At 34.3% G+C, this 23,807-nt stretch overlaps 1 protein-coding gene across 1 annotated transcript in view; it reads right to left on the bottom strand.

Annotated features, from left to right (window-relative positions):
- Positions 1-23,807, bottom strand: part of LOC137616542 (spectrin beta chain, non-erythrocytic 5-like) — a 276,452-nt gene that overhangs the window by 59,518 nt on the left and 193,127 nt on the right. Inside the window, 31 exon segments of the mRNA XM_068346386.1 lie at positions 1,429-1,743; positions 1,851-2,081; positions 2,370-2,570; positions 3,064-3,250; positions 3,392-3,648; positions 3,765-3,898; positions 4,504-4,918; positions 6,442-6,576; positions 6,885-7,016; positions 7,168-7,391; positions 7,394-7,680; positions 8,094-8,296; positions 8,654-8,841; positions 9,160-9,386; positions 9,540-9,712; positions 9,866-10,048; positions 10,172-10,396; positions 10,551-10,724; positions 10,960-11,191; positions 13,207-13,284; positions 16,118-16,263; positions 16,635-16,814; positions 16,949-17,065; positions 19,575-19,793; positions 20,947-21,096; positions 21,207-21,326; positions 21,440-22,099; positions 22,291-22,452; positions 22,636-22,800; positions 23,082-23,288; positions 23,461-23,643. Of these exon segments, the coding sequence (XP_068202487.1) occupies positions 1,429-1,743; positions 1,851-2,081; positions 2,370-2,570; positions 3,064-3,250; positions 3,392-3,648; positions 3,765-3,898; positions 4,504-4,918; positions 6,442-6,576; positions 6,885-7,016; positions 7,168-7,391; positions 7,394-7,680; positions 8,094-8,296; positions 8,654-8,841; positions 9,160-9,386; positions 9,540-9,712; positions 9,866-10,048; positions 10,172-10,396; positions 10,551-10,724; positions 10,960-11,191; positions 13,207-13,284; positions 16,118-16,263; positions 16,635-16,814; positions 16,949-17,065; positions 19,575-19,793; positions 20,947-21,096; positions 21,207-21,326; positions 21,440-22,099; positions 22,291-22,452; positions 22,636-22,800; positions 23,082-23,288; positions 23,461-23,643 (6,510 nt within the window).

Genomic DNA, 23,807 nt, shown 5'->3' with positions numbered 1-23,807 from the left:
CTAAAGTTAATTTTATTCAAACCTTTCTTAATAACACATTGGTAATGAATCCACCCTCTCTGTCTCCTCTAGAATATATATTTCTTCAATTGGTTATGTGTACTGTATTGAATATTTTGTGAAAACAAAACCATCAGTTTCCTATAAAATTATCAACTTTAAATGATCCATTATTTGCTATGCTGAATGTCGCCAGATTTCCCCACACTCTCACTCTATTTTCATCTAAAAGGCAGAGGTCCCATGGTAATATAATGGTGCATGCACCTCCTGGATCCTTGGGTATCCAATCATATTATTGTTTTAATTATCATCTATCTAATATCTTATTTAGCTTGGAAATCCGAATGTGAGGTTTATGTGGCTGGAGTCAGGGTTAATGGGTTTATATTAGCTGATAAATGGCAAAGAACGTAGGTGAAAAATTATAGGATCCACAATAGCATTTGAGGACTATTATGAGACAGGGACCAAAGCTGTGTTATCTCACAAGGATGAACACAAACAGAACACTGTACACCAAAGCAATGGCATCTACTAAGTCTTCAGATATGCCATAGAAACTCTACTCACACAAGCAGAAAAAGGTAGACTGACCATAAATGGATGAATAAAAATAGTTAAGTGAAAGATGAAGAGTAAAAAAAAATCCTTAGAATTAATACTAAACCTGCACAACTACTGGTTAGAATGAGTAAAAATCCACCAGTTTCTGTAATATTTCTTGAAAAAAGAGGAGCAAAGGTGGCCTATAACTGCTAGGTTCAATTTAAAATGGATCACAACGATATATTCAAAGACATTTGTATTAAAGTTTTAAGGGATCCTTTAATAAATCCCAAGGCTACAATTATGTATTTGACTGATAAACACTACAGACCACAACAACAGAGGTTGTATCAGAAATAACTAAGAATATGATGCAAATATGAAGGACCTGCTTCTCTAGCGACACTAAACATTAAAATAACAATGAAAATAAAGTAAAGCAACAAGCTAAACCTTTAGAAAATAATGACACTAATTGTGTACTAAGAATACTGGTACAGTTATCACTATTGAAATAATAAACAAGGAAAACACAAGCAATGGAAGTACTGTACTGTACTAGGTAGGATATAGAAATCCAAATTATTATTAATGAAAAACTAATAAAAAAAAGAACTATGAATGGCTAAAGAATTCTAATCAGAACCTTTAACAGCGATGAAGACTTGAACACCTATGTGATTGATGTCCGTAAATCAATACAGAGAAATTGGGGACATTGGAGACCAAAAAATGTGAAAATACAGTAATCGACTGATGGGTTGTGATGAATGAAATATAAATACTGTGCTAGAAAAAAAAACAAGACAATTGCATTAGAAAACAAAGCATTTTAAATTTTTCCAGTCATGAAAGTAATAAAACTAAGATAAAACTAACTTTTTCTTGTATCCGCTCTGGTTCTGGATGTTTCCCCTCAATGAGAACTTTGGCTTTTTTCTTGATTACAATAACCTTTTCTTCATTAACAGTGAGGGAACTGTGGAAAGACTCGAACTTTTGGATCAGGATTTCAACATGCTCGACATCTCTACCATAATCTTCACTGGCTGCTATAACCATCTGGTCTGTCAACCATTCTCCTACTTCTTCAGCTTCTCGAAGGAATCTGTAGAGTACTAGGCTTTCTTCGAGTCTCTTGCTTCGTTTTTCTCGCAGCGTTCTGAGTTCGGAATACTGGTTGTTGACTGCATCCTGAAATATTCCATTTTATAACTTCAAACTGGAATTTTGTTCCTTAAAAATACTTTTCTAAAATGAGTCATTACTATGAATTTCAATGCTAAAAAATAGGTACTAACCATCTTTTTGGTTATGTTATCACTATCAAAGTGCATTCTCTCCGTAAGCTTTGCACAAAGACCAGACAATTTTTCAACAGTAGCCCTGAAACTTTCAAGGTCCCTGGCAATATTATCCGTTTTCTTCTGAAGAGTTCCAACCGATGTCTCGTCTTTTCCATAATCTTGTGTAGCCAACAGTGGTCTCTTTTCCCGCATCCATGTCTCTGCCTCAGTTGCCTCACTATAGAACTAATAAAATGCAAACATCCGATTAGTTTGGAATAAAAAATACAATATACTAATTTCCACAATGGCTGTTAAATACCCAAATGTGCTGTAACTGATTCAATAAAGTGCACATTGAATATAATGCCAAGACACGACAATATAATTCCTATATTCACCAACAACGATGAACTGCTATTAAATACGACTAGATCATTTTTAAAGTACTGTAGATCACAAGTCATGGTAAATATAATGATATATTTGCTTAGCTAAATATATTAAATATCAAATTATGTTAAATGTTCTTACCATTTGTGATTCCACAGCATCGAGGAGTCTGAGCCTTCTAACACTAGCTGTATCTTTCAAGTGGGAAAGCTTAGATAACAACAGTTTAATTTTGGCCTCTATTTCATTCATGGCAAAATGACCAGAGCGAATCATCTGCTGCGATCTACTGTTAACGCTATTGATGACTGGTTCGTGTGACTGAATCTCTGCTTCTAAGGCCTGAAACAAAATAACACTAGACATGAAAACTTATTAAAAAAAAAAAAAAAAAAAAGGCTGGTGTAAATATTTACACCCTAGTACAGTACATACAAAATAAAATGAAACTTTACTGAAATTCTCCATAGGAAATCAGTGGGTTACAAGATTTAACTGAGCTGACTAAATGTTCTTTATCACAACTGTGATTTCCTGCAATCATTTGCAAAGATCAAGCCCCATTAGTTCCGACTCTTAGCGGAGTTTTTAGACTTCTGTGCCGAAAAGAATGATATTAGAAGGTACCAAAGTTTTCCTACTGAACTAACAAGGTATTTAAGGATAAAAAGGTCAAAACTTAAGTACAGTAAAACTGGTGAGGAAAATCAAGTAAAGAAGTCTAAAGGAAAATATGACTGACATAATCCAACCCATACTAAGATATCAAGAACCTAAGTTTTCTTTTTGCATGTTTTCCCCTTTGTAAATATTAATAGAATCAATCTATTTTTACCTGATGTTTCTTTTGAAGATTTTGAACAGCTGTCAGTGATGAGCCCAAATCTTGACTGGAAGCCAATGGCTCTTTCTCAGCTACCCACTGTAATTCATCTTCAATGTCTCGTAAGAGCTGTTGAAGCAGCAAAGCATCCTGTAGATTTTCATGCCTGATGTGCACTGGCTCAAGTAAGGAGTTGTGTCTGTTAATAGAAAAAAAAAGTTAGTAACAATCCTTATCAACAATTACTGCTAAAAATATATTCATCAAACTGAATCATGTTACACAATCATAAATCCTCCTCCATTTCATATGCAAAACACACAATGAACATCTAGCTCACCTCTTGGTGATAAGTTCAACTCTTTCAGTAATTTCTTCACTCATGAAATGATTAGCTGATGCAAATGATTGTGCCACTTCTCTAGCTTGGTCTACTTCACTCTGATGTGCAGTAATATCTGCTTCTAGCTGTTGATGCTTCTTCAGCAAAATCTGAACGGATGTTAGGTCCCGACCATGATCTTCAGACTGAAGTTGGTTTTCAACATCATCCATCCATGACTCGAGATCATCCAGAGTACGGTTGAAGAGCAAGGCCTAAAAGCATATGGAATACATAAATGAAAAACAATTACAGAATCAAACAATTACTTTTCATGTAAAATATAGGCTGTTCATTTTATGGGAATGGACAACGTGACATCGTTCCTGACCTGATATGCTTCATTCAATCTTTCCTTTTTCAGCTGAGAAGAGTCTTGCAGCTGCTTCCAGAGTGAATCTAGACCATCGAGACGTGCCTGAATTTCTTGCTCGGCATAATGGCCATCAGTAATAAGGCCTTCACCTGAAACATTACACATACATCCATTAAACACTATATGATTTTAGAATTTACCTTCTATAAGTCAAGGAAGTACCATTTTTAGATAGGTTTGGGGCAAATATGCATACGAGCATATTAATACTAACATTTTAACTCTAGGAAAGGATAAGAAAAAATATAAATGATACATGATAGAAAATTTACAAGGTTAAGTGACTTACATCATTTGAAATTTTCAACACAAAAATTTATTTCACGAGGAGCTTCAGTGATAAAACTTACTTTGAACAAACTTTACTATATATTGGGGCAAGAAAAATTAAATTCAAAATGCCACATTCCTTGAAATTCAATAATCATATGTGATACTGAATGGGAAGATCTATGGCTCAAAAATTTAGTGCCATAGTTTTTACTCCATATTATCAGCACTATTATTATTTAACGGATGCTGTCACACTGCATACTTTCATAAGGTTTAGTCAAGTGGAATGGTTATCAAATGAAAACAATGAGAAGCTATAGAAGTTGGACGGACGAGAAAGAAACCTTGAGAACTCTTGGATGTCATAGAAAGCGTATGCGCTTTAAGCAATATTCCCTTATGAGCACCAGTACAAACTTACCCTCTTGAGTTACTGAAGTGACACGGCCAGAATTTGCCAAGACCTCAGCTTCAAAGGCACCGTGTTTCTGAATCTTTGACTGAAGATTGGTTGGGTCACGATAATTTTCATCACAGGCAACCTGAAGTTTCTCCGATATCCACCCTTCCACTTCATATATGTTTCGAAGGAACTGCTGCAAGGATTTTGACTCGGCCAGCTTCTGGCTTCTCAATTTAGCTGCCTCCTTCAAACTGTCCCTCTTCCTTGTTACTACTCTCAGGCGTTGCTGGATTCCGTCACTGTCATAATGGTCTCTCTTGAGCAAGTCCTTAGCAAAGATCTCCAACTGTTCGATCTTATTACCTTGTGCTTCAAAGGTCTTCTCAAAGTTTTCATGTTTCTTAATCAGGGTCTCAACAGATGCCATGGAATCCTAAGGCAAAATGATTTATCAGCAATGATAATTTTGTCAGTGTAACTTGAAACATTAAAATAATACAGTAGCATATAAAATAAATACAAAGATTCTTATAATATTAAAGGAATTCTAAAATACTGCTATAAATACAAAAATTTCTTGATAAATTATAAGAATCATAATCACTTATCAAAAATGACAACTCTTGAACTTGATAATGTATTTACTTAAAGGTATGTCTATAAATTGAAACAAACAGTAAATGAAATTTAACGTTGTCAGACATTACAAAATCTTCCTGACAGAGACATTAAAAATGTGACTTATCAACTTTCACCTATTTCAAAACGTAGAACAGCTTTACACTTGAACGGCTATACGTACAGTCATCCCTTACCACTCGCAGGTTTAACATTAGCGGTATTGATTATTTGAAGAAAAATAGCGGTATTGATTATTTGAAGAAAAAAAGGTAAAATAATACTATATTTTAGTTTTTTTTACAGATTCTGTGCCAATTATAGTGGCAAGTAACAAAAACCTTGCTATCTTTTTCTATAAAAAAAAATTATACATAAACTGGGAGTCCAGGAGTAATCAAGTTGGGCAGCTCATATTGGCAAAGTCTAACAGTGTCTCTATTACCCATGCACTGCAACTACTGAGGGCTGACTGTACTTATAAGTACTCACTTCATATATGCTTCCTACATTCTGCAGCATGTTTGTAAGAAAGCAAATAAGATAAAACTATTTTCTCAATACAAAAGAAAACAAGTGTACAGTATAAGCATTAGCATAACTGTCTAATAAAGTTAAATAAATATTTAATCCTACAAGAAAATCAATGTTCTAAACATGCAATATGCATATGCAAAGAAAATTCAATAAGCAAAATTTTATTTCCAGTAACATTGAAAAATTAAATTTTATATACCAAACTGTTATAGCACAGAAGGTACTTTCTCTAGTACAGTAATTTACATATAAAAAAACTACAAGTATACACATGACTTTTATCATCTCTACAAGAATTAAATAACATTAAGAAATAAAAAAGAAAGCCATTTATAAACCTGGTCAGCAGATCTGCTTGAAGAGAAATTCCATACTCTATGAACAAAGGTTTATATGGCAAACCTCAAATGTAGAAAGCTTTCTAAGCTTTATAAACTTTTATGCTAAACAATCATCAAGTTGGGATTAAATTGAAATTTCTATTCAATTTTACCATACACATCTTGAATAAGCTGTGATATTCAAATACAATAACAACTTCAGTACTAAAAGAAATTACATAAGAAAAAGTATGTTTCCGTATTAGTGAGCATTTAAGTTTTTCTGTCAAAATGGCATTTAAATGACCAATTAGCTATCGAGGAACAATAAAAGCTACATTTAAGGTGCCAAACCAATATAGCTTATCACAAAGGCTGTAGCAAAGCTGCCTCTTAAAAATTTAAGTCTACAAAGATGAACAGCACATGAACAAACAATGACAGTATAATAGACAAAAAGAGTAGAACAACAAAGCCTTACCCCTAAGTCATCATTGTTCAAAAATGCTTCTTTGCTGGCCAGCCAAGAATTGGCTTGCTCTGTCATCTCCAAGAAGATCTGCAGCTGATGGGCTTGAGATAAGACTTTCTGTCTCTCCGACCAACATGTGTTGACCTAAAAAACAAAATATCTGATTTTCAAAATCATTCTTACAGGAGTAACATTTTATGAAAAATTCTAGGCACAGTAATTTGACATTCATGTTAAACCATGAAAGACTAAATTTATTTAACCTTGATATTGTTAAGTTACACTAAATCTACACCTATACCCTTCATAAGTTAGGCTTTACAAACACTGATGAAGTACAAATTATTCAATCAGATAGCCATATAGATTACAGTATTATGTTCTCCAAATGCTGGTACAGTAATTAAAAAAAGTTGTACAATTGTTAAATATGAAAGATATGAGAAACATACCTTGTCTTCAACTTCGGCTAATGTATTCAGATTCTGCTGTATAGTTTCTTTTGCAAAATGGTCATCTGCTATAAGCTTCGTTCCAAATTCTTTCAATGCCATGAATATTTCACTTCTGCCGTCAATTTCCCCCTGAAAAGAATATAATCATGCTGGATTTACCACAGTATTATGTAACAAAATAAATCTTAAAGCTTCAATACAGTACAACATTTTAGAAACTTACAGCCATAAATAAAAGCCAAATTAAGAGATCTAATTAATCCATCCCTTCTGTACTCACCTTCTTCTCCTGATGACTTTGCAAAAGCATCTCAGCTTCTGCCGTGTTGCTAGGTAACGGAGACGCATTCATACGATTGATGACATCTTCACCCCACTTTTCAAGCTCACGCAAGTCTGCCTGGAACTTGTGGAGTGTGTAAGAGAATGACAACTTCTCTTTACGACAGTACGACCCATCGCAGAGCTTCTTCCAAGCTTCTAGAACCTCTGCTTGTTTCTGAAGGATGGGTCCTTCATATCCGGATACTTTCTGGACAAGCTTTGGGCATCTTTTTCATGCTCTTTTATTTTCTTCTCAATTGCAGTCATGTCCCTGATTATTGTCTCCTGTTTACGCTGCAAGGTTTCAACCTGGGTGAGATCTTTACCAGTATCTTCATTGGCTAATATGACGGCCTTTTCGCTAATACGGTCTTTGGTGTCGTCAACATCGCGGTTAAAGGCGTGAATTTCCAGAGCTCCAGCTAAATCTGATCTATAACGATCAATAGCTCCTTTTAGAGCTTGCCACCTAGAAGCAAAATAGAAGCAATTAGTTCATGACTTCAAGCTGCACATACAAAAAAATATAAGTGCCAATACTATTTTTTTTAGAAACTAGCAATGTAATAAGTAATCTACAACAGAGCATAAAATTTTGTGTGTAAATATTGAAGATAAACAAAAATTTTAAAAAATACCTGATAATTACAAAGCATTCCTTTGCCCATATACAATAAAGTTATCAAATTCAACTACTAGCATTTGGTAAATACTATTAACCCTATTATTCACCTTACTACAATATCTAATACCATCCAGTCAGTGTTTGAGTTTCCAAGAAAAACCAGTACTGATGAATGATTGATGCTTCACCACATAATGAAATGAGCGAATCTAAATCTATGAAACTTTAATTATTTCAAACAGAATAACTTGGCATACTTGTGGTTCAATTCATTTCTTCTTTGTTGGAGAGCCTTATTGTCACCACATCCCTGCTTGATAATCTTATCTGCAAGTCTGTTGATTGTAGTGAAACGTGCATCGTCAACACGCATGTCTGAGTCAACGTCGTCAAGCTTGCGGTGTAAAGCCATGCAGTGCTCGTAATCCCTTCCCAAGTCTCCGACTTGAACCATCATTTCCTGGAATATTTTTAAATACAGAATTGAAAGAAATTTATAAACAATATGATAACATTTATCAATTCCAGTATCTATGGATAAAATACATCATTACAGCTTCAACCTTAATTATCAGATAAGTCCTTCCATATCCAGGAATTATACTGGATTATATCCTACAGTATAACATTATCAGATTATTGTGGGGTTTAAAACTGTACTTTTCTCATCTTGGATTTCTTTATACTTGTAACATAAACATCCTTTACAGCATACATTTGATATAAGTTTAAACTAATTCACCTCTAATTAAATATCCCTGAGCAAATCCTCACATAAATTTCCTAAAATACCTTCAAGCAAACCACTCATGTTTACCTTGTCTCTGATCCAAGCATCTACTTTCTCCACTTGGGTATTAAATTCAAGAATATCTTGAGCTTCTTCTAATCCTCTGGAGTGGTTTTCAGCATCCAAGACTAGCTGGGTCCATCTCTCGACTAGCTGGTCTACTTCATCTTTGATGCTAGCAGAGGACTTGTGCTTCTTGTTTACTAATATTGCACCTACAATATCAAATGGAAATATAAACACAGTAAAGCAAAATATCTCCCTCTCCTGAATCATTCAACTGACAAGAAAATCCTTCATATGCAAAACAGCTCAAAATGTAACATGTACAAAACACAAAAAAATAGCTTTGTTTACAATAAAGACTTCTAATTGCACACCGGTATGTACAAGAGATATTATATGACTAAAATCTAAAAACATCCACCAGTTTCATTTCCTCAGATCCAGTTAAGTTCTAATTAGCTTCTTTAAGAACAAAGGAACCAATAATATAAAAAATACAATCTAACCCATCTGAACAGACAACTAACCTTTCTCAGTAATTTCTTTAATCCTAGATTCATGAGCTTGTAATTCTGCCATGAATGCCTGGTGCTTTTGAAGTTTCTTAACCTTATCTTCAAAGCTTGTAACTTCTCCCTTAAGACGCTCAGCTTCCAGGTGGCTTGCCTTTTCGTCGATCCACATGCTGGCGTCGTTGACATCTCTAATAAACTGGGCATGCAGGAGTGCATCTTCAAGATGAAGCTTGCGAGCCCTGCAAATAAAACATGCAAAGGTTATATCTTATGAAAAGTACAGATTAAGGAATAAAAAACATTTTAAGAAGTTTTCCTGCAAATTATGTATACAAAAAACCATGAAAGCTTCATGTACAAGTGTTCCACAACATAAGGTTAAAAAATCTCACTTAGTTGACTCTTTAACTTTGGCTCTTCTCTTAACAACTTCATCAACTCTCTTCTTGATATGAGGGGAGTCAAAGTGGTTCTGTTCGATGAGTTTGGACCCATGACTCTTAAGAATGTCAAGCTTTTCATCTTGGGCATATACCAACTTCTCAAAGGCATCATGTTTCTTCACCTGAAAACAAAAATGAGTTAAAACATGTTTTTAGGCAATATTCAATAAAATAATTTTTTGAGGTATACAAAATACACTTGTATACAAACAGCTACCAATTAACTATGAAAAACTATTCCACAAATTCTATAAAAACAACCACTAAAAACTTACCTGAGCATCAACTTGCTCAATAGTTGTTCCAAAATCAGCAGTAGAAAGGGCCGCCTCCTGTGAGCTACTTATTGTGTCTAGCTGCTTAGCATCTCTAAGGAAGAACTGCAAATCTATCAGCTGGTCAAGGTAAACTTTTTTCTGCTGCCAGGCAGCATGCAACTGGTTCCGTTCCTCGAGAACCTAAAGAAAAAAAAAGGAATTCTTAATAAGAAAAACTTTTACGTTATTTCTGTACTACATTATAGAACAGAATGAAATTCTTATAAAATGCAAGAATTTACAAGGTATGGCTTTATTTTTTACCTTGTTGACTCTTTCTTCTACTTCTGCACTTGCATAATGTTGTTCTTCAATCATGATACGACCAGACTCGACAGCTTTACTGAATACATCCTCTCTGGCTTCAATCTCAGCCTTGATTCTTTCATGCTCTGTCTTGAGACCTTGAGCACTAGCAGCATCTCTAACCTTTTCCTGAGTTTTCATAGAGGCCCGCAAATCACTGGACCAGTTAATGAGGTTACGGGACTGAAAATTCAAAGAACATTAGGCGATGTATTAAACTATTTTTCCCATGTTTAATAATAGCCATGCACAACACTTAAGCAATATGAACCATAATTACAGTTATCTTCATTTAATATTCTTTTGCATATGGAGCTTATACAGATACAAAACTAACATCAGCCAAAAATCTATGAAGATCTGCAGCAGCATGAAGCTCCTCCTTTCGACGTGATGCTCTTTCTTGCAATGTGTTCCAGTTTTCAACAACTAATGCCTGTTGTTCAGCAATGTGTTCTGCATTACTACCTGGGTAAGCAGCTTGAAGTCGGGCAGAATCGTCTACTAATACCTAAAACCAAAAGATGACATCAACTTGGGAAAAAAAAAAATTGAAGAAAAAGGAACTACTGTCTGATATTTTTAAAACTTTCTTTTCATCACCTGTATACTACAACATTAAGGCTGAATGGATTTAAACAATTGCTGTAATAGCTTCACAATAAAAAAAACTTCAAACTTCTATCATAATTAAAAAGTTATAAAAATCTGAGACAAAATTAGTTTCTACATTAACAAAATCTTACCTGCAATTGAGCTTCAAGAGCAACCAGGTCATTTTCAAAGCCCTCGTGCTTTCTCAAGAGAGACTGAACAGAATTCACATCACGACCAAGATCATCAGGAACCGATTTATATTTCTCCTGGATTCGCGCTAACGACTCGGCTACATCTCGATTAAATCTATGAATTTCACCTGCTGCTTCTAACTTCTGGTCCCTCGCTTCGATTTGCTCCAGTAGGCTATTCCATGCTGCCCTGGAGTGGATTAACATTAGTTGAAGTTCCATGAAATAATATCTTGTAATTCTTATTATGCATTGTAAAATCATATATCACATAATTCATAGTAAAATATTGAAATGTGTAATTTCATCAGACATAAATAGAACATTACATATTAATATTATTTGTACTAGAGAAGTAAAATCCATCACTTTGAATGATTTAAAACTATGACAACAGCCAGGCAATTCTCTAAAGTACTGTAGCCTTTAATTTGCTTTGATATATATGAATTACATATATTTCTTACAAGATTATCAGATGAAGAATTCTTCTCCATTACAATTTTTCCATATCTCCCAAGATCTTTTTATAAACTAATAAACTATACCTTTATATTATAAGCAATTAATAGACTAATTAAGCAGATATGCTAAGTTGACAATACACAGAAAACTAAATTATGCTTCTGGATTTTATTTTAACATTTAAATTTGAATCAGAAAAACACCTACACCATTGTCTGAGCCAAGCTATTCATAAATTCTAAAGACTAAAATAAAGTTAATACAATACTGTATTCATAAGCCAGACACTACTTTATAAGGTGAAATATAAAAATATGTCATATCAAACACATTAATTATATTATGGTGATCACTTCATTCATCAAAAACTATCCCAGACAGAAATTTCTGAAGGGAAAGAAGCTATCTGTACTCCCAGCTCATTCTTCAATTATATGTCTCAACGTTAAGACCAAGAAGACATTCTTAGGCAGTTCAAAAGATATGGCTGACAGCTTGCCCATTACAGTATATCATTTCTGTTTTTCATTTATCTCCATTTTTATTTCCCCATTTATACAAGGGCTTTGAATTATTACTATCTATACAGCAGTGTTGTTTCTCCAGTTTGCACCCTGAGCTGTCATGCACTGTCCCAAGAACAGAAGTTCTTCAAATGGCATATCAATGGGAAAAAGGCCACAGAATGAGCTGTGTTAACAGTCAGGTACAACTGGATCAAACCAACAACATACAGAAAGACGTTAAGACAATTCATTCACACATTTTTGTCTGAGCAATTTTTGTGATAAACAAAATGACTATCAAAAATAGGTTTGTATGAGAATACTAACTTTTATAAACTATGTAAACTATATTAAATTAATAAATTCTATGTATTACTTGAAAAGCCTCAACGAATTGCAGCAATACACAGAAGTGCTGGCTATTTCCATGAACATCTAGGGTGAAGAATTTTTGTGTAGACCTAGCCCTCTATGCAGAAGGTTTATTAATTAAACACACCCAAATTGTCAACTAATATGACTCAGTGAAGCTTTATAATTTTCAAATAATTTCATCAAAATCCACATACTATGAATGATACATTGATCAAAGCTTCCATCTACTCTAGCCATAATCTACAATGGCTAGCACCTTAACAGCAAGCAACTACGATATGTATCTAAACCAGTTTTTCTAGTCTAAATTGCCTTTATTATATATTATAAGAGTTGTGAAATGTAAACAAGCTATTTTCATCAAATGCAGGTAACACTCTTTAAAGGAAGGTCACTAGAGGTGAAGAGCAGAGACTAATAGGAACCCAGCTACTACTTGCATGAAAATTGACAAACTGTATAAATGCAAAGAAATACCACCACAAGATAAACTACTGTTTATGAATGAAAAGGCTTTCATTTATATAGATACATTAGATATAAGGTTTCAAATAACAATAAACAAGCTCACATCAGCACTACAAATCTAAACTCTATAACATAGGATCCGCAGGTGGCAAGTGCCATTCTCCACAAATGCAATATTTAGCAAAACTAAGAAATACCGGCCATAAACCTCAACTCTAAAGGCATGGATGATATGCTCATAAAACTAGCAGTAAGCAAATACATAACCATTAAAGATTTATTACCATAACTATGTAAAACAATACACCAATGCTCTCCCTTTATTACACACACTGCTGTAAAGCATTTAATTGTCTCCTTCAGCATTGCGTATCACTTTACACATACTTACCGTACTTTCTTGTGATAGGAAGTGACCTGGATGGCTGGATCATTACTTTTAGTGGGAGAAGAAGCCGGACTTCCCTTACTGTCACCATAAGGACACAGATTATGTTAGTAAGAGCCCCTCAGTCCAATAAATTTTTCAAAAGAAAAAAGTTAAAACAGTGGAAAAAAAAGAGAGGTACCATCTACCAACAAGTAATGCCCAACATTAACATTCCAATTAACTAATTCTTAAGAAAAATAAATAATTCCCAAAAACCAATTAGTATATAACATGTACACTGATGGGACAGATCTCCTGTAATATAGGAAAATCCCTAATTTAAATTGAATGAAACTACAACTACAGAACAATAACAGTTGAGGTCGACTTGTGCTAATAAAAAAATTTCCGTAAAGAAGATAGCATTCAAACAAAATCAGAATTTAAATGCTTACATGGAAACAAAACCAGATTTTTAAAATACTGTAATCCATGGTGTCATAACATGGATAAAATTAACCAAGCATTCAAAGTAATCAAAGAAGAATGTTGAAAATTATCAAAAAGTTATTCAAATCTATTCATATACTTCCAACTATATCAATGCTGGACTAAGAATTAGATCTTATTAAACACAAAGTAGAAACAATAGCAAATAAGAAGACCTCAAATGTCAACGTAAAATAAGAGCCTAAATACAACAATGAATATAATCTAATAATTACTCTATATACAATACTATGAGAAAAATACATTGAATGAAAAATAATACACATCTAGGTTGCCAGATTACAAAACTTTGCATCAAACAATTTTTTCACCCATTTAATAGAAAATAGACTTTTGAATATAATTTTGATACAAAATAACAAGGCTTGGTATAATCTAAATATGAAATTTTGTATAAAACTACTACTACTAATAATAATAAGCACATATGAAAAACAAGATAAAAAAGTTATCTGCCATACCAAAGTTAACATGCAACAGTACAAAGAACAATTGATATATCCATACTCTAGCAACCTTTCAATGTATGCTGTAGGTATTATATTATTTCATAATTCAACAAGTTTTGATAATAATTTTCCTTACTTATACAGTAATGCAAGTTACAACACTTAGCACTAAATCATGCAATATAAAACAGTCTCATTCAAGACCACACAAATGAGGAAGGACAGATGCATCTACTCCATTCACAAAGAATAAGAATAACTTAAAAATTAACTTTTACTCATTCAAGTGAAGTGCACACATTTGAAATTCATACATTATGCTTTCCCATTTACAAAACAGTTTAATTACAGTTACTTGCATGATTTAAAAGCAAAATATATAAACAACAATTTTAAAGGATCACAATATTAAAAAAATTACCGAAAATACATGTACAGTATTACGTAACTTTAAAACCAGATACGATCTAATGACACTTGTATTCTTAATGTTTTCAGACATACATACATCTATTTCAAGTTTTATCGCTAAAGCTTAGCAGTTTTAGAGGATCAAATTGTGTTCACGAAACAACAAAGTGAATCATTGGCATTCAAAGTTAGTCTCAAAATTTATCGAAGAGAATTAAGTTTTCAACCCTTTCCTGATATACAATGAGAACCGTTCTCCTTCAAATGAAGGCAAATAATTTTAAAACCCAATTAACATTTCCATCTTCCCCTGAAACATTATTGCCAAAATTAAAATGACTTGTTTATTCTACAATAATGATGACATAACTTTTTTATATTTTCCTCCACCTTTTCCTATACTTTAATTTAAAAAGGGAAAAAATGCTTAAATTATTCAATTCCGGATAACTTTAGTATAGTAGCCTGTTTATGACCCCTATTAACAATGTAGTACAGTGCTGTGATCCCTTAAAAAAGTACTGTATATACAAATGTCATGTTCAGTATAACGTAGCAATTGTCTTTAACATTTTATAAAACCTAACCCTAAGTAATCCAATCCTTGAGTCTTGGTATAAAGAAACCTTTCTTTTCAGAATTATCTTATTACGCTTGCTAGAGGATGAAATTCATGAAAATGATGTACAGTATTTACTGTGCTTATATGGATTTAATCAAATTATTAGTCTCTTTCTACTGTCCTGCGCAGGTCTCTAAAGGAAAACAACAAAAGCATTGTCTTGGAATCCATTTTCACTTTTTTTTACTCATAAGTAATGATTACTGAATCTTTATCTGCATTGCTAAGTCGACAGTACAGCGTAGCTGCCTAGTATCATGCACCAGATAATCAAAGTCATCCAAGCATCGCTAATTTCTGATAAAAAATGCATCATTCTCAGTTGTATACAGGTAGTAATGAATTATTTCATTAATTCGTTAAGCTATGGTTCACTTTTAATGGAAGAGAAAAATACCCAACTTGGTAACCACAATTTTATAGTTAGTTATTGTTTTGGTTACTTTGGGTAAGAAGTATGAGGGTACTTTCAGATAAAAAAAATAGCTATGTTCATGCAAGATACAGTCATGCAATTTCTGCAATACACGGAATGAAAGGTGGTGCAGTACTCTATGAATATACATAAAAGTGACAACTATTTAAAAGTACAGAGTGAGTATCAGTAATGCAGATCTGTCATACAAAATGAAGAGGTTTCAAGAAGTGATGATTTCGTGCAATATTTTAGTAATGAATATAAAACCTTCATTAGGAAACTGTTAGTCCTGGTGCGAGTATTGAAACAATGCCGAGTCTTACCGTTTTTTTTTAGGTTTCAAGTCCGTTTAATGCTTGCAATTAATGGATTTGCATGAACAATATCATCAGTCCAATGGTCACAAAATCTTTGTATCATCTAACTCATTCCTTGCTCAATGCGCAAAATATAAATACTGGGTGGGTGCACAAATGGCATCTTCTAACATGCTAATTAATTTTAAAAATAAGGCTCCTTTACCTTAATTGTTCCTGCTTTCTTTCTATATCTGCGGCATAGGGACTTTCATTAGCAATAAGCTTCTTAGCCAACTCATCGCATTGATTAAAACGTTCAGAGCCAGCTTCAACACGATGCTTAAAGTCGTCGAACTTGGCTTGTAGTAGCTATTCAAAAGGAAAAAAGACACCATTTAGTACTGAACATCATTATGGGTATAACACTTTTCCCATTTGCAAATTAAGAAAAAGTTCATCTGGTATCAAGATATATCAAAAGCTTCATTCAATTAAAATTACAAACCTAATAACTATCATAAAAAAAGATTAGTTACTGTTGCATTTTATCCATAAATTCTGGTCAAAACTAAACATACAGATGCTACCTTTATGGAGGTTTACTGTCTGCCTAAAACATTCTTTAAAAAATAAAAAAATTAAAATGTATAGAACTGTATTTCCCTAAACAAAAATGACTGCAAAATACAAAATTGGACACAAGACTAAGAAAGTATTACACTAAAAGACAAAATACATACCAACAAATGTTCGTAGTCTTGGCCATAATCTTCTGAGGTTGCTGTCTGCAACTGCTCTGCTATCCATTTTTCAAGGTCTTCAGCTTCACGGAAGTATTCATGACGATACATGGACTCCATTAACTTCTGACGAAGATGGGCTGACAGTTTCTGGAGGTCTTTCAAATCCTGGTTCATCATCTATTAAAGATAGAAAGAAATTACTTTGGCAAATACAGTACATAAACAAAAAGAAATTCTAATATACTGTACAAGTATTATTTCAAGAGCAAAATCTTTCAAACGTGTAACTCGCATTTACATCAAAATCTTACCTGCTGTCGATCTTTGATTAGCTTGGACTCTGGATGACTGGATTTAATCATAGAATCAGCCATGGTTCCCATCTCCTTTACTATGCCACTATAAGTGTCAATCTCAAGTTCCAGCGCCTGTTATTAGAAGAAAGTATGATTATAATCAAACAATTAACCCTGTGGCCGCGGGGGCAAAAAAACAATTAGAATAGCGCCAACGTATCCCTGTGTGTCGTAAGAGGCGACTAAAAGGGATGGGACGAGGGAGCTGGGAACCCCCTCTCCTGTATTATAATCCTGTGAGACATCATCAAGGAGATGGAGCTGGGGGGAGAGTGACTGCTCCCCGCACTCTAGTTTTGGGGTATTTGAATATGCGTGGATGTAGTACGATAGAGAGTAAAAGATGTGAGATTGAAAGTATGTTTAGGAATAGAAGGATGGATATATTGGCTTTGTGTGAGACAAAGATAAAAAGGAAAGGTGCAGTGATGTTTGGTGAAATGTCTGGTAGTGTGTCTGGGATTGAAAGGGGAAGAGCAAGAGAAGGTGTGGCTTTAATGCTGAGTGAATGGATGACAGGTAAAGTAGTTGAATGGAAGGAGATATCATCTAGGTTAATGTGGGTAAGGGTTAGGTTGGGTAGGCAATGTTGGGCTTTTGTCAGTGTGTATGGGCCAGGTTGTGAGAAAAGTGAAGAAGAGCGGAATGAGTTCTGGAATGAATTAACTAGGTGTGTAGAAGGACTGGGTAGAAGGAATTATGTAGTTGTCATGGGTGACAAATGCTAGAGTGGGCGCTGGAGAGATAGAAGGTGTCATTGGGAAGTATGGCGTACTAGGTGAAAATGAGAGTGGTGAGAGACTGGTAGATGTGTGTGTTGAGCAAGAGATGGTGATAAGTTCTAGCTTTTTCAAAAAGAAAGATAAAAACAAGTTTACATGGGTAAGAGTGGCAAATGGAAGAGTGGTAGAAAGGACGTTAATGGATTATGTGTTGATAACTAAAAGAATGTTTGGAAGATTGAAAGACGTGCACGTGTTTATGGGTATGGCTAACGGTATGTCTGATCATTTATTGGTGGAAGGAAAATTAGTTGTAGCAAAAGAGTCGGGGAATAGAGTAGGTGGATGTAAAAGGGAGCTAGTGAGGGTTGAAGAGCTAATAAAACCAGGGGTAATAAGTAAATATCAAGAAAGGTTGAAAATGGCAGCACATGATAAAGTGAAAGTAAGAGAAACGGGTAATTTAGAGGAGTGGAAGTTAGTAAAAGAAAATTTTGTTGGGATTGCAAGTGATGTGTGTGGCAAGAAGTTTGTTGGAGGCCACATGAAGAAGGGCAGTGAATGGTGGAATGAAGGAGTGAAGGTAAAAGTGGAAGAGAAAAAGAGGGCATTTGAAGAATGGCTGCAGAGTAATAGTGTAGAGAAGTATGAAAGATATAGAGAGAAAAACGTGGAAGTAAAGCACAAGGTAAGTGAGGCAAAGAGGGCAGCTGACCTGAGGTGGGGTCAGGGATTGGGTCATTCATATGAAGAGAATAAGAAGTTTTGGAAAGAAGTAAAGAGACTAAGGAAGGCCGGCGCAAGAATTGAAGAGACAGTGAAAGATGGAAATGGAAGGTTGTTAAAAGGAGAGGAGGCAAGGAAAAGGTGGGCGGAATATTTTGAAAGTTTACTGAATGTTGAGGATAATAGAAAGGCAGATATAATTGCTGTTGCAGGTGTTGAGGTGCCGGTGATGGGAGATGAGAATGAGAGAGAGATTACAAGAGAGGAAGTGAGGAGAGCACTAGATGAAATGAGAGAAGCAAAAGCATCTGGTATGGATGGTGTGAGAGCTGAGATGTTGAAGGAAGGGGGTGTGACTGTACTTGAATGGTTGGCGAGATTGTTTAATAAGTGTTTTGTGTTGTCAATGGTACCAGTAGATTGGGTTTGTGTGTGTATTGTACCACTATATAAGGGTAAGGGAGATGTGCATTAGTGTTGTAATTCAAGGGGTATTAGTTTGTTGAGTGTGGTGGGAAAAGTGTATGGTAGAGTACTGATTAATAGGATTAAGGATAAAACAGAGAATGCAATCTCAGAAGTACAGGATGGTTTTAGAAGAGGTAGGGATTGTATGAATCAGATTTTTACAGTTAGGCAGATATGCGAGAAATATTTAGCAAAAGGTAAGGTGGTGTATGTTGCGTTTATTAATGCTAAGCCTCAAATTATATAGTAGTACCAACAAATTACTCCATTCCATTTTTACAACTACTAAAGCATTCTTAGGTGTTTTGTACTCAATTCATGTACAGTACAATATTTTGAATAAATTTATTTTTTCTTATCTACTTAATGTTATTCATCTATTTCAACATTTATAATGTTATTCATCTATTTCAACATTTATGCAAGTATACAAATGCAGTACTCCTTATAATGTGTGACATATGGTGTACTTACAACTGACATCTACCACAAACCTTAATTGCTTACAACTTACAAAATACTCAGATCTAATAAAATTTTATAAAGCCACCAGATAGATTTTGCAAAATTCTTCCCAATAGTTGAAAAATACTTCTTCCAGATCAATCTGAATGGCAACTTTCCCCTTTGGTCAATATTTTTCCCAAACTATAAAATCTCCCTACCTTATGCTTCGCTAGAAGCTTCCTCGCAACATCTTCATCCTTGCCATAGTCTTTTGTTTGTAAAATGTTTCTTTTCTCATTCATCCATGATTCAATCTCGTTGACTTCAAAGAAGTACTGCTGGGCTTTGAGATTAAGTTCAAGTTTCCTGTGTCGTTCCTCGGCCTCTGCCAAAAGGTCGTCCCAGGCTTCTTGCAGCTCGCCGCAACGTTTCTCAATCTATTATAAAAAAGAATTTCACATGAGTAAACACTCTTAAGTGTCATTCTCGACATAAGAATGATAAAAAAGAATAATTTGAGAATGAGAACAATAAAAATTTCATCAATATTTCACTGTAGTCATACACAGAAATCATAAAATACTTGCAATAGCGTTGATTTCACTCTATAAAAAGGAGGTGAGCAGAGAAAAGAAAGAACAAAAACTAGGAGTAAAAAATAGACCACATGAAAATAACCTAACGAAATAAATACTATTAACACAACTGATATCCCTTATAGACGCAAAAGAAACAATACTCTATTTAAAGGAACAAATTTCAAAATAGTATGAAAGTTTAAAAAACAAAATATTCTTCAGTGATACACAGATTGTGTAATTCATTGGAAATTCTTATCAATTAAAGGAAAAAGGTAAAGGTGTGTGATTTAAGTTCCAGTATTATCAGAATATTTGCTCACCAAAATATCAGCTGGGCAAGCCCAACCCCATGCCCAACCCCCAAACTGTGGTCCCAACCACAGCAGTGGCCTCCCCAGTAAAAAGCTTAAACTCACAGTCCTAGGATAGGATCAATCTGTTGCCATGCAAATGCTAGGCAAACACATTACCACTGTATCAGCCAGAAGGCTAGGAACATCTCTATCATATTCCCTAGCAGTCATATTCCCTAATTCTGCTAACACAAGTTTTACAAATTACCCGTACATTTCAACACGAGGTGTGTTGGTTTTTACCATTACTCTACAATTTCACAATTGAATCAAAGTAAACTATTCTAGGAAAAACAAGAACACTAAATAAATTCTTCCGACAGAGAACTGAATGCCTGCAAATATTTACCTAAATTCGTATGATGTGTCATGAAACACAGGGGATAATGGGCACGAGTTTATGAATTTACACTACAAGATTCAAGTAGTATAAGGGTACTGTATAGAATATTAATTTTTACATTATCACCAGTTGCATAGAAAGAAAACAATTTCCTACATTATGATAAAACATTACTTAGCCTTCTGAAATAATAAAGAACTTATACTGTAGTGAACATACTGTATCATGAAAGAATAAAACAAAAAAACAAAAGCCACAGAACTTAAGTATCATAACGATGACTTAGCCTTTATAAAGACTGTACCAATCTTACCATAGCCTTTTCAGGGTGATTATCATCTTTCAGTTTGTTGCCTTTGATAAGCGTCTTATTGATTTGCGGTTGATGACCTTGGATCTCCGCCGTTAACTTTACATGCTTCTTGTTAAGATTCTGTGCTTCATGTAAATTCTGTCCCAATACCTAAAATGTATGATAAAATAAATAAGAATATATTTTTTACACTTCTTTAATTTCAGTTCATGTATTCTAGATATCTAAAACAGGAAAAATAAGATTGGACCAAGACTTACTGTAGAAGTTGCCAGGGGCATGTGTTCATTGATCCACTGCATCTCTGCATCCAATTCAAAGTTAAACTCGTGCCATTTCAATGATTCCTCTAGTGCTGCACGACGGCGTGCCGCTGGAGCCTGAAAGATTAAATTATATCATACTTTGTCATATATATTTCCCATCAGACCTTAAATGCCCCAAAAAGTATTGCACTACACACATTACATTATGCAACATATACTATACCAACCTTTAGTTTATCAAATCGAGACCTGGCCTTATTGGAAGACTTCCTAATGTTGTCAGCATCAAAGTGGTCCTCCTGTATCATCTGATCACCAACGGCTTTCATTTCAGTCAGCTTTCTATCCATGTTATTCATGTCTGTTTCAATATTTTGCTGCTTGTTCATCAAATCTTTGCATGAGCGAAGATCTGACCCAACATCCTTGTTGTTCAGGGCCATCTCCAAGGCATCAAGATTCTTTCCTGTTTCTTCCAAAGTCTTGTTATACAGATGCTGGTTGTTTGCTTGACTGAGTTTCATGCCCTTCTCTTCAGTCTTGGCACACAATTCTTTCCATTTATTATTCAAATCATCAAGAGTACCTCGAATATCATCAGACTGATAATGCTTGATACTGATCAGATCTTGTCCAGTTTTATTCAAACGTCGCAACTGACCCTCATTAGCATTAAGTTCCCTTTCAAATGCTTCGTGCTTCTGAAGTTTTCGTTCCAAATTGGTCAAATCCCTGTAAGATTCATCATCTGCAAGTTTCTTTTTGTCAGCCATCCATTTATCAAAGTCATCAGCATCTGCCTTGAACTGCTGATAAGCCACAGAACCATTCAACATTTCTCTTCTTGCTTGGGCTACTTTCTTCACTTCTGCTCGGCGATCTCGTACCTGTAGAATAAATCTTAAAATTAGTCTTTAATCCAAAACAAAGAGATACAGTAATTATCATATAATAATTGATGCTTATAAGTTTTTCAAATACCTTAAGAAAAAAAAAAAAAGTGGACCATAACACCAAATTAATTATTCCTAACAAACTTCAAATAACATAAGAAAAGTAAGTGGACAACTCAATTTACCTGATCTCTACGTTCATTAATATACTTGGCATCATAATGTTCTGCCAATATAAGTTTATCAGCCATTTCACTAAATGCCCGAAGTCGTTCATCTTGAGCCATGAGGGTATTCTCAAAGTCATCATGGCGTTTCAAAAGAGCTTCAACGTCATCCAAAGTGCTCTGGAAACAATATAGTAAATATTAATAATTCCTTTACCATATTAGATAAACATAACTTTAAGAATCACTGGAGACCAAATAAAATATCAGTCATATGAAGAAATATTTTTTCATAAATATCCTGTAATTTCAAAGAACATTATTTTCTGACACTTAGGTATTTATATCATGAAAGAACCTTACCCCAAGATCTTTGAAATCTAGGAATGTCTCATGAGAACTTGTTGCAGCATCTATTTGATCAGCTTCCCTGTTGAAGAGCTGCAGGTCCATGCACTGTCTCAACCAATCCCCTTTCTCCTGCCATCCTCTGTGTATGGCACGCTGCTCTTCACCAAGTAGTGCCATCTAAAAGATAAAAGAATATTCTCCACATATTTTTCACAATTTGTTAATAGAGATCAATACAAGTTTAACTGAAAACTATCTACTAATATTTAAATATGGATAAGCTTACAGAGCAGTTTCATCTCTCTGATTTTGTTTTTGATGAAACAATTACCAGCAAAAATAAAAATTAAAACCTGACTTTAAATTCATCAAGTAAAAAAAAAGATGAGTTCATATTTACAATTAAAAGTCATAGTAAGAAAACCATGACAAAATCAATAACCCAATTCCTTACTAACCTTATCCTGTACTTCATCGAAATCTGGATTTCTCTTTACAAGTTTCTCTCCCAACTGATTGAGTTCATTGAATTCATCCTGGTGGGCTCGAATGTCGTCGCCCAAATCTTGGTGCCTCTTCAGCAGGTGCTCCGCTGTTGTGACATCACGTGCAGGTTCATCCGAGTTTAGAGCATTCTTGACATCACCAACCCAGTTCAGCAAACTCTACAATTGCAAATGCAAAATAGATCAGTTTCTTTCAACTGTTGGTCAAGACAAAATATGAAACTCTGCCGTGATGAAATTGTTTTTCCAAAATTAAAATAATCTAATATAAATGAAAAAAGTAAATCACTAAAACGCTGATCTAAATGCAAGGTACGATTTTCATCTTTACCTTTGCCGAATTCAAGAAGATCTGTTGACCAACAGCCTCTTCCAATCTATTTCTTCGGCCCACAGCTTTGCCTTTCAGTTGACCCCAGTACTCTTGCATTTCTTCTTGCCTTGCCTCAACTGCTCTTTTTTCTCTTGGGTAGGAAGCCTTTACAGACTCTGCCAACATGTTTACTCGTCGCACCTAAGAAAAGGTTAACCATTTTGTGAAAAGGTTATGTATTGGAAAAAATCATTCTTTAAGAAGCGTAACTTTAATATCAAGTTGATCTTTTTATGAAAAGTTAACTTTCTTATAAAAAATTAAGTTTTTTGAAAATAAGGCAATCACTTAAGAAGTTAATTACT

The sequence above is a fragment of the Palaemon carinicauda genome, chromosome 22, assembly GCF_036898095.1.
Source record: "Palaemon carinicauda isolate YSFRI2023 chromosome 22, ASM3689809v2, whole genome shotgun sequence".
Taxonomy (NCBI): Eukaryota; Metazoa; Arthropoda; class Malacostraca; order Decapoda; family Palaemonidae; genus Palaemon; species Palaemon carinicauda.
Note: the sequence above shows the minus strand (reverse complement) of the source record. Positions and strands in the feature narration are given on the sequence as shown.